The sequence below is a fragment of the Lissotriton vulgaris genome, chromosome 7 (genome assembly GCF_964263255.1).
Source record: "Lissotriton vulgaris chromosome 7, aLisVul1.2, whole genome shotgun sequence".
Classification (NCBI taxonomy): Eukaryota; Metazoa; Chordata; class Amphibia; order Caudata; family Salamandridae; genus Lissotriton; species Lissotriton vulgaris.
The window spans coordinates 1319324563-1319342353 of record NC_141695.1 but is presented as its reverse complement, the minus strand read 5'-3'; the positions used below and the strand labels follow the sequence as shown (position 1 = coordinate 1319342353).

Below are 17791 nucleotides of genomic sequence, written 5' to 3'. Positions count from 1 at the left end.
TTGTCCGCATGTGATAACATAGGTGGTACCCTGCCGCGGTACCTCTTTGTGACCCAGACTACAGAGCCAGTAGGTAGACCACATGACAGTTTTTCAGTTTGCACATTTTATGCAAGAAGTCCGCAAACCTATTGGGTGACTGTAGCACTTCTACATTTGATGAGCACCTTAACTCTCCACCCATGCCTATTATCTCCCTGATAACTAAGGTGTTTAATTGGAATTTAAGGTAGGCATTGGTTGCATTTAAGTATGGAAACATTGCAAAACAAAGGTCAGAAGTCGAACACCTTGGACTGGGCTTTACAAGATGGCCTCCAAGTATTGACAGTTTCTACTGGGCTGCAGGAAGGGTTGTATAAAAATACTAATGCCCTTTTGTTCATTCATTGTTTCTTCTACCCGCAGCAAGCCTGCCCCCGCCGCAGACCCTGCAGGAGGTGCAAGTCCCCCTTATAGACTCAACATATTGCAACTCCATGTTTCTGCAGTACCTAAACCAGAGCCAGGGCTTGACGCTGATCCAAAATGACATGCTGTGCGCTGGCTACACAGCAGGACAGAAGAGTTTTTGCAGTGTGAGTATTGTTAGCACTCTTGAAAGTGTGCCTGTTGTGTTTCAGTGCAGTAGTATCCATTATACATTTAAGTGAATACCCAAACCCACCACTTACACATCCATTTATTTGCAGCAGTCGCATAGGTACAGAGTTTCAGGGGACACCCTTTACATTTCTTGTTGGGAGGAACATAGCCATAGATCAGGACCTTTGATTCACATGAGGTGGCAGAAACTGGCTCAATGTAAAACACAGCAGAAAGTGACAACACAGGAAGTGGCTTTATGTGCCATTTTCTGCCTTCCTTCCCTTTGCTTTCTTTTTGCTGTCTGCTTCTTCCCGGTCCATCTTCTTTTCCTTTATTCCTCCTTCCCTCTCTCCCACCTCGCTGCTCCTTCCCTCTGAGATTTCAAAATTCACCCTCACTGTCTGTAACTCGCCCATTTGCTTTTCCTTTGTTCCTTTGCATTCTGGTATTTATAGTCCTATGTTTATAACTTGACATGCAAAACTACAAACGCCAACAGGACTCGATCAGCTAGTCGCATCTAACATGGGACGAGTGCAAACTGCTGTCACCGTGTCCACTCCCGTCCTCCATTTCTGTCCTCCCTCCTCCCCATACTTGATCATTTAACTCTGGCTCCCTCTTAGTTCTTCCTTTTCTCTGATACATCCCTCCCCTTTGTCACATTACTTGTCTCTCTTCTCTCTCATTTTTCCTCTATTTCTCTTTGTCTGTCTCGTTTGATTCCTCGCCTGTCCTGTGTGTGTCTAGCCCTCTTTCTCTCAGCCTCACTCTCAAATCCCCCCTTTTCTTTCTCTGTTTCTCTCTCAACATCACTCTCCTCCATTCCGTCCTGCCATTCCCCTTCCACTATAGATTTTAAGCAGACCCATGTGAGGTGATAAAAGTTCGTCCACTGCAGTTGTCTGTGCCACATGGTGCTTGTAACTTTGTGTGTATAACTAAGATGCAAAAAATATATACCTCAATGCAAAGGAAAACCAGTGTTGGGTGAACTACTCTCATTGGAACTGCGACTAATTCACAACTCTCCATCCAGCTCTTTTTCTCTCTGTTTCCTACTGTCTCCCTGTTCCTAAGCTCTGAACATGTTCTTCCCTCCTGGTTCTTCGTTTAATTCCTTAATCTTTTCCCTCCTTTTAAATTCATCCTGCTGCATGCTTCTCTTCTTCGCCGTCTCTATTTATTTCTGAAAAAGTCTGCTCCGTTTATTATACCCAACCATTCATACCCCATTTTGTTCCTCATACATTACTTTCAATATAGTCTCCCAGCAGCACTCAGAATCATGAAGAGTATTTTGGGCGCTACAGGTGAAACCATAGGGCCAGATTTACGAGCAAGTCATGCAACGCAGCAAGACACCTTGCTGTGCTGCGTTGCACAATTGGGAAAGGGCAGAAATGTGCCATATCTACTAAGATACAGCACATTCCTGCACTCTCCCTGTGCTGGCATAGGGAGTGCAGACTAGCGCCAATGCAGGCTCCCTTGCACCATGCAGCCTTGCACCATGTTGTAAGGGTGCCTTCGTTGCAGGCAGGATCGTTGTTGTGCAAAAAAGGGACACCTTCCTGCACAAAAACAACCCTCCAAGACTTTTTCCTCCTTCTATGAGTTCTGCAAAATGCAGCACATACAGAAAGAGGAAAAAACCGAGGAGAAATAAACATATTTCTCCTCTTTATGCATTAGCTGGGAAGGTGTAGCATTTTGACTCATGGGTGGATGCGTAGGCACACCCACACTCCACCCATGCAACGCCTTTCCAGGAAAGAGTAACATAAGGCATCAACTTGTGCTACATTGCGTTACTCTATATTTACTATGCCAGGCAGGGGCATTGTGGCATGATACATTTCACTTAAGGGCTTGCATCAACATGCGTCGCCTTGCATGACTCAAAGGCGACACAAGCCCTGCGTAGATCTGGGCCTTAATTGGAATTTAACTCTGTATTGCTTTTACACACGGGGAACGTCTGCTTTTGAGACATTCAAGGGGCCACATTGCAGAAAGTGTGCCCCAGACAATAGGCATTTGCACCATGTTCCCCCCTTAGTACTCTATTTTGGTACAAGGCCATGCAATGCTTGTGCCCTTGCATACATTATGCAGCTGCATGATCCCAAGGTGGAGGTCCTATATGTGCATTTAAGCATGGCCCCATTCAAATTAAGTTAGAAATCACATAATATCCCTTTCCAAAGAACTGTGTTCAAGGCAAAATTATCTGTATCTAAGAGCATGCCTTGGTATGGATCATGTGGTGTATCTAATTTAAGCATACAACAATTTATATAATAAAAGAATCATAAAAATATAATGTCATAAAAAAACTTAATAGTCTGCTGTGGGTTATTAAAACCAAACATCTGTGAGAAAATTCCAACAAGTAAATGAATATTTATTTTACATTATTTTATAAAAACACATATAATAGATATGAGGAAGAACATTTCATATCGCAATAGATTAAAAACATCTTCTTGTGGAGAAGTTACAGTACACATGCAGTAAACATTTTATTACAAATATCAAAAAGAAAGAAAACTTATAAGGGGTCGACGCAGCGTTTCGGTGAACAGTAATTCCTTCACCTTCTTCAGGACAAAGTTTTCATGAAAATCTAAATGGCAAAGAATATTTATTGAAACACACATTTATTTCTCATTACTCTAGCAGCACATCTAACCTATAAGGCATTTATTGCACCATATCATTTTAACTGTACATGTGAAGAGAGACCACCTGATACAGGCTAATATCCTAATACAAATTTGGTAGTCTGACGTAAGTCACTCATAGTAAATGTGAGTACGATGAAATATAAAATATACATGAAATATAAAAATTAACACATGATCCATAATTAAAAGGAGGGGGGAAGATATTACGTAGACCCACCTATTAATATTATAGGAGACCCTGAATTCAAGTTGTCTCAAGCTTTAAATAGATGTCTTTTTATCGGAAGGAAAGAATCATCCGAAACGAAGTAATGAAGATAGTGGAACCAAAAAGAACCAAGGATTGATTAAGGAATAATGATTATGTGGGGGCTGGCACGTACCTTTATATTAGTGCAGCAGCCTACAATAGTTTTGATAGAGCCACCTGCAGTTCAAATGCACGGCCTTTAAGGATGAGGGCCTAAGCACTAATTAGGAGAAACATAGTAAATCTAATTTTCCTAAAGGTATATTTGTTCGAACGCTAAGTCTCTTACTAGGTTAGAGCTTTCCGTTTAAAACTAGATTGGATAAACCTAGTCGGCTGCGCTGCACCTTAGATATTAGCTTTGTTTCACTAGCTCTGCGTTTTTCAACATTGTCGATACTCTGATTGAGCCAAAATAAGCAAATATATATGTTTGGAGTGGATGAAAAGCCATTTTAATTCATGCGTAATTATTAGTGTGCGATTTTACCTTTTTTATAATATGAAGAAAATCGCCCTGCGATCCCGCTGAGATTCGGGTTCGCGCTTGTACTTTAAAATTAATTTCTAGATGATAAAAAAAAGCGTTTAATGATTACAACTTTACTTAGAACCATCTGACATTCTATTATTTTTGTCATTTTTGGGTTTCACCCGTACTAATAAATTATAACAAAGACCCAAACGATCAAGAGTTATTATATGACGTAAGTGCGATAAACACTTATCTTAGAAAGACTTGCAAATCACACCTTAAATAGGTATCCTGCATTGAAGCCGGGTGACAATTAAAAAATCCCAGCAACATGAGCAACATAGTGAATTTCCAAGATTTTGGACATACGTTATCTATAGATCACAGGGTTTTAAGGAAAAATACAATACAGTGCTTTATGCGTCAATATGCAGAAAACCGCGAAACTCCCATATAGCCATTATACATTTTATTGAAAAATAGGTGAGCTTACTAGAAAGCTTGATTAATGCTCAATTCTATATTTTATGGGCTTAGCTTCACCTGCTTAGGCAAAGATTCATGTGTACTGTACATGTTAAGTGTTGTGTGCTGTATATGTTAAAAATACCAATAAAGAAAGTACATTATTTTTAAATATTATTTCCTAATGAAACTTAAGTAACTATGGCAGTTCATCTGTTTAAGCTGCTGTGCAATACAGATGGTTTCAGATAATTGCATTCTACAAATTCATTCGACATACATGTTTCACCAATATATCCTTCATTGCAAGGACACACTATGAGGTAGACTACATTTTTTGTATGACAGTTGACTCAGTTTTTCTCAGTATGTGGGAACCCACTGTGTGCCGGGCCGGACTGGGAAACACAACCGGCCCTGGCAAAGTGCTTGGTCGCTGGGGTGTTGGAGGTGCCGCCGAGCTCTTTGCCGGGGCCAGTTTTCGGCCGATTTTGGTACAGGGCCGATTTTGCAGCTATGCTGCAAAAACGGCCCGGTAACAAAAACGGCCCCCAGGGGCCCAAAACTGGCCCCCACCCGTGCAGCGCACCGGGGGATTGCCTGGTGCCTGCTATGGCCAGTCCAGCCCTGACTGTGTGTGATCACACACCCTTTAATTATATTACCGCAACTGGTACATGAACTGCATGGAACATTACCTTCGGGAAGGGGGCCATTGGATATACAGGTAGATTCATCAAACATTTTTGCGAGCGCAAACGGTGCGAATCGCAAAAATCGGCCGTTTGCGCCCGCAAAAATTGCATTTGGGATTCATCAATGGTTCATGCTCTCGCAATTTAAGAATTCACAAATAATTGCAAGTTCTCAAATTGCGATTGCATTTAAGGAGTCGCAATTTGCGATTCCTTATATGCAATGCATGAACCATTTTAAAATTGCGAAATTGCAATCCGGGGCCGCTATTTACCGTGAAGTCTAACTACGTGGTAAATAGCGAAAACTTAGAAAAATGCACTTTAGTGCATTTATCTAAGTTGCATGTTACACACACACATGTCCTTTGGACATGTGTGTGCGCAACATCAGTGTACATTTCCATTTCAGGGGTGCTACAGGGTGTCCTTTGGACACCCTGGCACCCTTGAAATCGCATCCTTATTTGCGATTCGCTAATTGCTAATCGCAAATAAGGATTAACTCCCCATTCATTCCTATGGGCCTTTAGGCCCATAGGAATGAATGGGAAATTGCATCCTTATTTGCGATTAGCAATTTGCGAATCGCAAATAATGAAGCAGTAGAAATCGCAAAAAATATTGCGATTTCTACATGCATCACGTTTTGCGAGTCTGAAATAGCGATTCCTTAATATTCGCTAATACAGACTCGCAAAAGAGGACTTTGATGAATCTATTAGTCAGTCGATTGTTTACATTCTACTTCACTGCTATATGTGTGTACTAAGAAATTTTTGATGGGGCAATTCCTTCTAAAGGAAAAAATTGGTATGGCTAATTTGACAGTATTTTCATCATTCAACAGATGCCAATTCCTATTATTTACATTTTTAATTTTGTTACTAATATTACCGACATTCGTAACAAATGTTATTGGCAATTTATTCATATCTAAGTTCTTATCTTTAGGTTCGAACAGGGAATCCCTGTTGTGGTAGTGTGCTCCTTTATAAGCACTCTTCACTAATTTCTTGGGGTAACCCCTCTCTGAGCATTTTTTGATCAGCTTTTCAGCATGCACTTCAAAGTCTCTCCTATTCGTGAAATTACATCTCACTTTAAGGAACTGACCCAAAGGGATGTTGTCCTTTTGGCATGCAGAATGGTTGTTATCATATTGTAGCATTGTGTTACGATCTGTTGGTTTGATATATTTTTTATTTTGATGTCAAAAAAGTCTCAACTATTCTTGTTAATAGATGAGGTAAATTTCAGATTCTCATCCCCTGATTTTAGTCATGTTATAAAATCTAATAAGGATTCTCTAGTCCCTTTCCACAAGACAAAACATCATCTATGTATTGGGACCAGGTTGATACGTTTTCATTGAACGGGGTAGATACATTAAAAATATGCTTGTCCTCAAATGAGACAACATATAAACAAGCTAGGCTCGGAGCACAGGTCGCTCCCATGCTCATATCTTTTACTTGGTGGAAAAAATCAGTAGAAAAAGAAAAATAATGGGCCATATTATCAGGAAAGGGCGATACATTATCGCTGCTTTTATCGGCAGGAAACTGCCGCTAAAGCAGCGATAATGGGCTTGATAAAATGACCTTGTGAATTCCCATAGAAGCCCAGGTTCTGATGTTAACCTGGGCTTCTATGGGAATTCACAAGGGCATATTATCAAGCCCATTATCGCGGATTTAGCTGCAGTTTCCTGTCGATAAAAGGGGCGATAATGTATTGCCCTTTCTTGATAATATGGCCCATTGATCTTGAGAATGCAAACAAAGGACAGCCTTTGCTCCTGTGCCCTCGATAGATTACAAACAGTGGCTCAGGGAAGACAAGCCGGCAGGTGGAACATTGCATTCACATAATAAGTGGCACACAGTCACGGTGCCCTTGCGATGACCCTTGAAAGCTGGGCACAGGGGTCTCAAGGACCACTCAGGCATCCCTTGCTAGCATGTGCAGTCACACACAACCCACATCCTGCAGGGGTATACCTGAAGCAGGAATGTCAGAAGCTTTTGTGGGGCTGTGGGCTTTTGTGAGCCTTTTGGATCCAAACTGCAGCTTAAATTAAGGAAAACAAGATGGCTGCGAAAAGAGAATACAAAGTATTTGGCAACACCTAGTAGTGCTGTGCATAAACTGACATAAGAAGGAGAAGGTGAAGTGTTTTATGTTATTATTTAAAAACAACTTGTAACAGTAGAGTGGAACCCCAAAAAATGGGGCGAGGATGTGGCGTTACAAACAGAGCTGCCAACCGTGAAGCTAGGTAACCAGAGTCGACTCTCGCTTTGACTCAACATCCTGTGATTCTAGACAAATCACTTAACCTCCCAGTGTCTAAAAAGAAAAAGAATGTGACCTTAGGTAATGTAACTGGTGGTCATGTAAAGCTCCCCAATACCTTCAGGTCGAGTTTTCACTTAAATAATCTGCACAAAAAAGCTTAAAAAGACCTGGTGATCCTTCCTTTGGTTCAGTGTTGCCATGCCCCCACCTCTATATGCTGCCAGTTCCTCTACATTGAAAGGAGGACCTGAGGCTTCAAACCATCAGTCTATATTTTAATACTGGTTCCTGGGAGAGCGAACTTTTTGTGTATTATGTTCCACTGCCCCTGTCTGTTCCTGCCACACCCAATTGAGAGTGCATCTGGCATAGACAAAGAAAATGTGCCATTTTACATAATTCAGTCTTCAATGACCAATCCCTGCACAAATACCAAAGTCCAGCCCTTGCTGGGGCAGGTTTTTCTTAGTCGAGTGGGTGTTCATAATCCTGCCAGGAAGTTCATACTTTAGAGAGCATGGTTTGAAAAAACTTGACCTCCCAAGGGGCATATTTTTAGGGCGGAGCGTTTAAGTAGAAGCATGTGGGGATATGGCCAAAATAGCGGCCGCATCGGATTCTTATTAAGAGCTCTGTGCCAGGCCCATTACTTATCAACCACATCTGCTGAGCCTGTCATTACCCTAATAACCACATGCTGGCAGCCTAGCACACACAAGCGAGAGTTTTTCTGATTTAAGCTGCGCTCTTCACAGCATCACACCACTGTGCTTCTATGTCTGCTGAGGGAGTTGTCCGGCTGAACGTAGCGACCTTGACTGGGCCTCCCAGGTTTCTCACTCCCCTGGTCGCCTCTTCTTGGTCCTGGTGACTTTTGGGGCATGGCGGTGTCCGTCGATGCCTCTGGGGACAACTGTGACATTATTGTGACTTTGAGTGGGCTCCCACCCCCCCTGCCTGACCATGTATGGCCCAGTATCCACATGAGTCCTTGATCACCCTACTGGACCTGCCTGTTATAGTGGGCTCTTGACAATGGTGTATGCCGGGCACTCCCGCTTTTTGTTGATGCAGGGGGTCGCCGCACGTGGAGGCTTGCAGTGTTTGACACAGGGTGGGTGGCAACAATTGGTGCCCTGGAATTCTGCTGGACTTCTCTGCGTCCTAATCACCGCATTCAGAGCAGTGTTCTGGACATTGTGTTATATACCTTGGAATTTCCCCCATGCCCAAGTTCTCGGTCCCCTGCAGGACACTGTAGTATTCTGGTTCTTCTCCCAACATGGCCACCTGCCGTAATTCACACTCTCCTCTATGTTCCTACCTACTAGCCTCCCAGAATGCCTGTCTACATTCTATGTGGCACTTGAATGTTCCACACTTGACAGTTGATGGTCTGGTGAGTTGTGTTGCTCTGCTGTAACTTAACCACATCCCTGCTGATGGTATCCCTCTCCTGTGCTGAGCCATAATGAAAACGGGTGTGGTCATGACGAGCTCAGCTCGTCATGAGCACAGGAGCACTGTGCCTCATGACGAGCTGAGCTCGTCATGAGCATCGAAGGGGCTAATAAACTTAAACCTAACTTAAAACTATAAAGAAGTGTCCTGCTGCTTACTACAACCTATTTACAACATTTTGGCGACATTCTGTGCTGACCAGACCAGAGGAGCAGACCAAGAAGAACAGCGCAGCATGAGCAACATCTCGCAACCAAGAATCCACCTCACTGTGGCAAACAAGAGGAAAAGCAACTCCAGTTTATGGACCGGTACTTGCTGAGTGGTTTGGCTGCTTTTTGAACAAACCAAATTGAGAACTCGTTCTTCAATCTTTTGGAATCTATCCAGAAACTGCTGTTTGGATATCGAGATCTTATTGGTTGAAATTAGCATAAAAGCTAAAAAGAGATTTTAAGACAAGTCCTCCTATTCAATCCGGGAGATTCACTCTTTCCCAAAAAACCCTGGGGCACTTCTTTTTGCTAAAAACAATTTTCCTGATGATGGTCTTAGAGACTACAGCTACAAAGACCGAAACGGCGACCTGCACACCATCTCCTAAGACATCCAAGTCTGGAAGAGCAATAATAATTTATGCTCTCTAGTTGCTCTCACTTGACTAATAGGAGTGGTTGTTATGTTATGAATTGTTTTGTTAAATTAATTTATACATTCTTTCATTACATTGCTGCATTATATCCAAGATTTTATGTATCCCCTTTAATCAACTTTGAATTCAGTAAATAAATACAGAATATATATTTTTCATATAACTAGGTTCTTCCGTGTGTTACTTTTGCTTTCAGATATCTTTAAAAGTTGTTCTGTGGACTCCTGTGAGATAGTTCTTGTATGTCAATCTCATTGATTAAGGTTTCAACAAATAATATGAATGATAGGGGTTAAACAAATCCCTTGTAGACAATTTTACTTTGTACTGTAGATGATGAAAGTCCTTAAAAAGTTCCTTCTCCTTTCCCTTGGCAATGAAGCAACCACTGCAGGCCAACCCAGCAAACAGCACACTGGCAGAGGGGTAGTCCAAACTCCTGCAGCTTCCTTGGTTCTTCTCCTTGGCAGAAAAGTTTCTTGTTCCAGAAGTGATCTAATTTCTTTGGTTCAGGGTCCCAATATTTATACCCCAAAATCCTTTGTTCTCTGAAGGCAGAGAGTCCTTCACTGTGCAGGGCAGAGACATCAGCCGCCCCACAGGAGGTGGAGCAAGCACAGGGGAGGGAAGATACAGCTCTGGAGCACTTTGTTGCCAAGATTCCTTCTCTCCTTTCACAGTGCAGGGCAGAGACATCAGACAAGCCACAGGAGGTGGAGCCAGCATTGTAGAGGGAAGGCCCAGCCCTATTCAGCTCTCAGGTGCAACTCCTCCCTCCCATCTAGATGCAGATCTCTTTATTCACCACTCGGCTGCCCCTTCCTGTCTCCTGGAATCCCCCAGCCCTGTCACTCACAAACCCACACAAGGATACACAACCTAGCAGAGGCAGGCCTGGACACGTTAGGCAAGAAAATACCTACTTTCTAAAAGTGGTATTTTCAAACACAGAATATTAAAGCCAACTTTACTAAAAGATGTATTTTATTATTCTGAGTTAAGGCATACTAAATTCGAGTTTCTACCATGTTCCCTGAGTCAGTTAGGATTATGAGAATGTAATAATCTAACTGCCCATTTTGGCCTATGGATAACAGGTAGCCTTCAATAGTGAAAAACGAAAATGGCTGTAATTCACTATTAGGACATGCTATACACATGAGGGCATGTCCTGTCCCAATTTATACTTACAATGCACCCTGCCCTTGGGCCTACCATAGGGGTGTCTAATATGAAGAAAAGGGGAGGTTTAGGGACTGACAAGTGGGTGCACTGGCCAAGTTGGCATGGCAGTCACAGATTGCACACAGACCTTGCAATGGCAAGCCTGAGACACACTTTACAAGCTGCTTCTGTGGGTGGCGCAACCAGTGCTGCAAGCCCACCAGCAGCATTTGATTTACAAGCCCTGGGCACACATGGTGCACTGTACTAGGGTCTTACAAGTAAATCAAATAACCCAATTATGGAATCACTAATTAGTACATCAATTTAACATATGGAGCACTTGCACTGTGGCACAGTGCCCAAAACATATAACCAGCAAAAACATGTCAAAACAGAGGAGGCAATCCGTCAAAAATGGAAGGGAGACTCACGCCAATGATGTCAGGTCTAACAGGCACTGTACTGAAGGGCAAGATCCCTTTGCTGTTTTCTGTGGACGGGACACATCAGGTCCCAGGGTGCCCATCCCCAACTGGGGTCCCCCACATACCCAATAGCACATTTTCCTAACTTCTGAGATGGAGATCTCATCCTCCAACTATTCCGCAGTAAGGGTCCTTGGTGCTTTCAAACATGACCATTGTGGCCTATCCTGACTACACTCTTGAGGTCAAATGCAAAAGAGGTGCCTACATGAACATTAAGCAACCCTTAAGAGACCAGCAACTATGGTACGCCTTGCTGGATTCTACTAAGCTTAAGGTCATTGATGGTGATACTTTACATGTCTTCTCTATACTGGAAGATGTTTGGACCTGGCTCCATGCCAAGTGTCTTGCTCGCACTGTGAATGGGGAATATGGTGATAAGATATGGGTGATGTTGAAATCTAAGTGTTCAGATAGCAAAATAGGGTTTTTGCTAAAGCACAGTAAGGCTGTGCCAGTAACGTAATAAACAAAACAGATTGCCAATACTGTGCAATGATTTGATTTTTGCCAAGGGGATGAACTATCTGTCGCTCATCCGAAAGACCACTCTTTCTGTCAAGATATTTTTCAACAATAGATGCGTTTATTTTAATTTTTTATTTATGTTTTTCTTTTATTTTTTAAGTAGAAACGTTTTTTGGGTTGTGGTACATCACCACATATAACATTTCTTCCAGAGTGAAAAAAACATCTCTATACAGAGAACCGAATCACGGATATTTAAAACGATTTAAGTAGGACAGAACTCGATCGACTACACAAGTAAGTGACACTTCTACGAAACACTCTTTTTTGAAGCCTCCTTTGTATCCAACACTGGTAGACAAGTGTTTTTTCTCTTTTTTTGATTCTTCAGCTCTCCAGAAGTGTACACACCACGAGACAATCCAGGTATGCACTGAGTACATGCTGAGCTGGATGTAAGTTGAGAGTTGCTCACACGAATAACTGACAGTACGTTATTTAATTTATGTCTTACAGATATTGTTTTTTGGTCCTGAAGAGAATCCCTCAAACCTCAGGGATTCGAAATGCGTCGACCTTTGTTCTGATTTATTTATCTACATAGACCAATCGAATTTCAAATATGTTTTGAATGTAATAATGTTGGATGGTCTATTGTTTTGAATTAAATCTAGATCTGTGCATTTTACCATTTAGTGGAGTAGGCCCACCTGCTTAACTTAAAACAGGTCTCTGATAGGGCGTCTAATGAATAAAAAATTCATCTTTTGATAGAGGAAAAGTTCCCTCTTTCCCTTCTAATTTCAATATATTTTTGTTGTCTGTCGTGAATTTGTCATCTGTTAGTGTTATGTGTTAAATGTACAATCCCTGGCATTCTTGCCTTTCTTTCCTTCTTTTGTTTCTTCAGATCCTCAGCCCATTAGTTCCTTTTCATCCTCCTTGATTGTATATGATAAATGTAATTGATTCAAGTTAAATTATATATGTGGTGATGTACCACAACCCAAAAAACGTTTCTACTTAAAAAATAAAAGAAAAACATAAATGAAAAATTAAAATAAAGGCATCTATTGTTGAAAAATATCTTGACAGAAAGAGTGGTCTTTGGGATTAGCGACAGATAGTTCATCCCCTTGGCAAAAATCAAATCATTGCACAGTATTGGCAATCTGTTTTGAAATCTAAGTGTTGACAGCACAGACTGACTCGGGCGCGAGCAGATCAGGATCAAATGGTAGCGGAACAGGTATGTGCTGTGCAGGTGGCTGCGCTCCATCACCATGAGAATCCATTTGCAGCTCTCTAGGATAAATCTCCTGAGGGCCTAGGCTCCGATATCTGTGCCTCAGATAACACCTCTGCCTTCAGCTTGATTGCCCCCATGGTCACTCCAATATCGGCTGATCACATATGATTTGCCCATTCAATCTGCTTTCTCACCTTCCTGGCTCACTGATGGTCTGTGGTGCCACCATGAACGCTGTCTCCTGCTGTCTGCTCCTGTTATGTATTTGCAAGGACCTGTGAACTAGGATCTGCTCCTTTGGCCACTATGCCACAACCCTCCGTGACTCCCATGCAGACTAATGTTATTGTTTCCTTAACTATGATTTTTTTATCAGAATTGAGCAGATCTGGGCAGCCCCTTGGTTTCTACCTTGGGGGGTGTACAGTCATACTAGATGATTATTGTTACTTTAGCTCTGAGTCTGCTCCTAATCTGACAAATGTTTTTTTCACTCTCAGGGGATGGGTGTTTGTGTGGATTTGGGAGGTGGTTGTATGGGTGGGGTCAGACTTTGCTGGGAGGAGTGAAATGTCCTGGCAATCATTTTGAACTGTTTGGTGTTTCTGAGCATCCTATCTGTCTATTTATCTGACTGTTATGTCCCCCAATACCACATCTTTACGAGGAATGTGCATGGCATGGCTACTCCTGACACACGTTACCATGTACACGCCTACCTCGGGCACCGGCACACTCATACCGCTCTACTACAGGAGACCCATCTCACTCTGCCCCAACTTTTCAAAGTCTGGGCTAAATGGAGGGGACAGGTATTTGGTACATCAATGTTGGCTTATGTGAGGGGCATGCTTATTTGGATCACCCGGGTGTCCCCTTTGTCTTGGGTACTCAGAAGGTGGAGACGGATGGGTAACTTGGATGGGCCTCCCCTTACATTGGTAGTGCTCTATGCCCCCAATGCCAATCACACAAGTTTTTTGGTCGGGCATACTCCAGCTCTCTTTCAGGACCCATTGCTTCCCATGCTCTGGGGAGGTGACTTTGACTGTGTAGCTAACGTTCACTTGGGTCATTCCACTCCCCCCTCTACGCGGAGGTTAGTTCTCATACGGCATATTATTTTGACCAGTGGTGTAGGTGCATGTGCTTACATGATGTATTGCACTTAGGTCGTTCGCACCACTGCAAATACTCTTATTGCTCCCTGGTGCAGGATGTTCATGCCAGAATCAACCTCTTTTTGTGTACTGCTTCTCTTGCCTCATTACTCACTTTATGGGAATACCTATCACGCTCTTTATCAGATCATTGCCCTATGCTGATCACTTTATTTTGGGGTATACAGCGCCCCACAATACTCATATGGCGGTTATCAGTTGAGGCTCTTACTGATCACCCATTCCTCAAGGGACTGACCCAATGCGTCCCTCTGTATTTTGCAGAGAATGTTGCCTCTGCCTCATCTCGTGCCATGGAATGGGATGCTGATAAAGTGGTGGTCCGGGACAACAGTATGGCAACCAGTTGGGGCATGTGCAAACTTTTGGTCGATGACCTCACCGCTCTTGAGAGGGACCTAAGGTCACTGAAAATTCAGGTAGCTAATTGGGTGGTAACACCTGATGTTCTCCATTGTATGCGTGCACAGCGCACTGAGGGGGAGAGGTCTTTAACCCCTTTGATGCTTGTGACAAGGTCAACTCGTCATGGGTGTTACCTGCGCTGTGCTTATGACGAGTTGACCGTGTCACATAACAAGGGATTTTTAAAATTGCAGCACAGCACGGGAATGTGCTGTAGCAATGATGCGGTTAAGTAGACATGATTATGAGCAGAGGATGGCCTTGCAACACGCTCAGGGTGAATGCTCTGATCGGCTTTTGGCATGGCTGGTTAATGAAGAATGCCAGAGCACTCCCGCTTAACCAATTTGCAGCACTCAAAACTTGATAAAACCCTTGCAACTGAAGGAGGTTCACACAGGTTTGGCTAAGATTGTCCGAAATAAGACCTGCTGCTCGTCGAGTATTACACCACCTTTTTGGCACTGACTACCCAGACTTTGTTAGCCATGTCTGCCTATTGTCCCGAATTGCCTCTGATCTGCGTGGTGCTAGACGGGGTCAGCATTTACATGTGGTTGCCTGATTCTTCGGTTCGCCCTCGATGTGAAACCGCCCAGATGTCTGTGGCTCGTACTTGTTGGCGCCAGTCCGTACACCACAAGGGTCCCCACCTCCTGTACTCAGTGGAGATCCCCATATAGGAGCTGCCAACTTTGAGGGGTGTGATTCAAGATGGTGATAGGACTCTTTGGATGAATACTGGTATTGAGCACTTAGGGGAACTATATCTTGAGGGCAACTCCAAGCCCCTTCCAGAGATCACTGTTACTTATGGTCTGTGTGCCAGGCAGTTTCTCACCTTCTATGCCATACAACCTGCACTGCATAAGGTATGGCCTGGGCAGAAGGAGAGCCTCCTACATCTGCGGTATTGCATGCGCTGCTATCTGGAGTCAGAAATCGACATGCTATTACAACTCTTTACACAGTTCTTCAAGCGTTCCCGTCAGACCATGTGTGTAGCTCACATGCTAGATGGGAAGCAGTGTTACCACAACCCCTAACGGACAAGGCATGGTCTCAGGCTGTACAGCTGACGAAGAAAGTATCCCGTAATCCTCGGTTCTGATTTACTCAATTTAATTTTGTCTGCCAGGCCTACCTAGCCCCCAGCATATCAAACACATTTTCCCAAAACTCTCCCCTGCTTGCTTCTCTGTATGCTCCGGGATGCAAGGCTTTACCATGTGGTGTAAGATTGCCCGATATTGCAGTTGACCTGGCATAGGGTGACTGAAGTGGTGTCTGAGTTGACAGAGCACACATTTACTCCCATGCCCTCCTCTTGCCTGCCAGGCCTATGCCCTGTGCAAAGGGCGATAAACACTTACATTCGTTTGTTGACCTGGCATTTGTACTGTTTAACCCTTTTCCCACTGGGCTACTTCCCCCGTGGTGCAGGCGGAGGGGGGCCGCGCACGGCGCCACGGTGCTCGTGACGAGCTCAGCTCGTCACGCTGCACAGCGTAGCTGTGCTCATGACGAGCTGAGCTCATCACGACTCCACCCACTCAATGGACCGCCCCGCACAGGAGGGGAATTATCCCCGCGTTAGCGTTCCGTGGCGGTTATGACAGGCTCAGCTCGTCAAGAGCGCCGAAAGTGTTACATGTTGGTTAGCCATGGTGTGGAAGGCGCCTACTCTGCCTGACATCCAATGCAGGCTTCAAACCTTTTAACATGCACACGGGCTGTAACACAGGTCTTCCACTGGCTTTGCATGAGTGGGTTATCTCAAACCAGGGGTGAGTGCTGGGCGACCTTCCTCCTCAAGCTTGAGGCCAAAAACGACATGCGTCCTCCTTGAACCCGCACTCTAGTGAATTTCATTTGATTTCTCATATACATGTATATGACAGGATGCACAGTTGTATCTTGTTTAGATACAGCAGCCCTCGGGGTTACCCATTTGCCATTTGTTGCTGCGACTTCTGCACGCACCACCTTTCTTATTTCCCCCCCACCTTCTCACACATTCATTGTCCTCAACTCATGAGCATGTTAGTTTTGTTCATTCGTTTTCAATTAATGTACTTGTGTTTAATCTTCTCATAATAGCCTGGGCATGTTAGTGCCATCAATTATATTGTTTGTTGAGTACATCTGGCATATATTTTGTGCTATTCTATTGTTCAGAATGTAATGTTGTCCATTGCGGCTGTAATGCTTTTTCATCTCATCTTCCAAACTCAAAAAACACATTTAAAGTAAAAAAAAAGAGAAGCTTGTGCATGTGGTTAAGCTCTGGAGGATGGCAGAAGTAGGAACCCATGGTATACTGGAGAAAATCTAGATTTCTGCAAATAACCAAATGTGTATTTTTCACAAGATTAGGTGAGGTAATTATGAGCCAAAGAGCCATATCTGGCTATCAGAAGGGCTGCCCCTACATGACAGCAGAAAGGATAGGCAAAGGTAACTTAAGTTATACTTCAGTCCTATTTTTCGTGGTTTGCTCAAGACAGATGAGGGTAAGCAGAAATGGCTGCTCTGTCTTAGTTTCAAGTGGCTTCTGTCTTTTGTGAGCTGTGTGGTGCTAAAGAATTGGGGTATTTGGGTTTCCTTAACTTCTTTATGCCGTTTTCCATACATATTTACATTTGCAATTTTCTGTTGCCATTTGTCTTTTAATTTTCTTTAGGCACTATGGCACTTGAGTGCCATGTCCCACTCTATAACATGCTTTGTCGCCCTGTGTCATGACAAAGATCACAGTCGATGAAGATGGAGGGTCTTTTATGTGAGGGGCTCTAATGATGGAAAACAGTTGGGTGAAATGAAGAGGGAATCATAGTATAGGAAACATGCCTTTTCTTTGTGGCAGCCCAGATTTCTTGCCTTTTCCTGAACCTTATTTTGCTGACTTTAGAACTCTGCACACTTTACCCGTGCTAACCAAGGGAAACGCGTCTATGCTCCCCTTTAAAATAAGTCAAAATTGGTTTAAACCTGATTGGCACAATTACCTTTCCTATAAGGTCACATTAAATGGTGCAGAAATACAATCCAGGCATGAAAAGTAACTGCCGCCTATGGACTGAAGCCCCGAATGTGCCATCCACTACGGTGGCGGTGAAAACATGGCTCAGACCTACTCTGTGTAACCTGATAAAAGCAGCTTGAACCCTGCTGATTGTGACCAGTAGGATCCCTTTATTTTAAATATTTTAGAAAAATTACCCCTTAGCATAGCTTCAAGGTTTGCTGCATAATA

At 43.3% G+C, this 17791-nt stretch overlaps 1 protein-coding gene across 1 annotated transcript in view; it reads left to right on the top strand.

Moving 5' to 3' along the window:
• LOC147703591 (uncharacterized) overlaps positions 1 to 17791 on the top strand; it is a 265386-nt gene that overhangs the window by 209216 nt on the left and 38379 nt on the right. The window contains exon 4 of the mRNA XM_086931935.1: positions 409 to 578. Coding sequence (XP_086788061.1) covers positions 409 to 578 — 170 coding nt within the window. The remainder of the gene's footprint in view (positions 1 to 408; positions 579 to 17791) is intronic.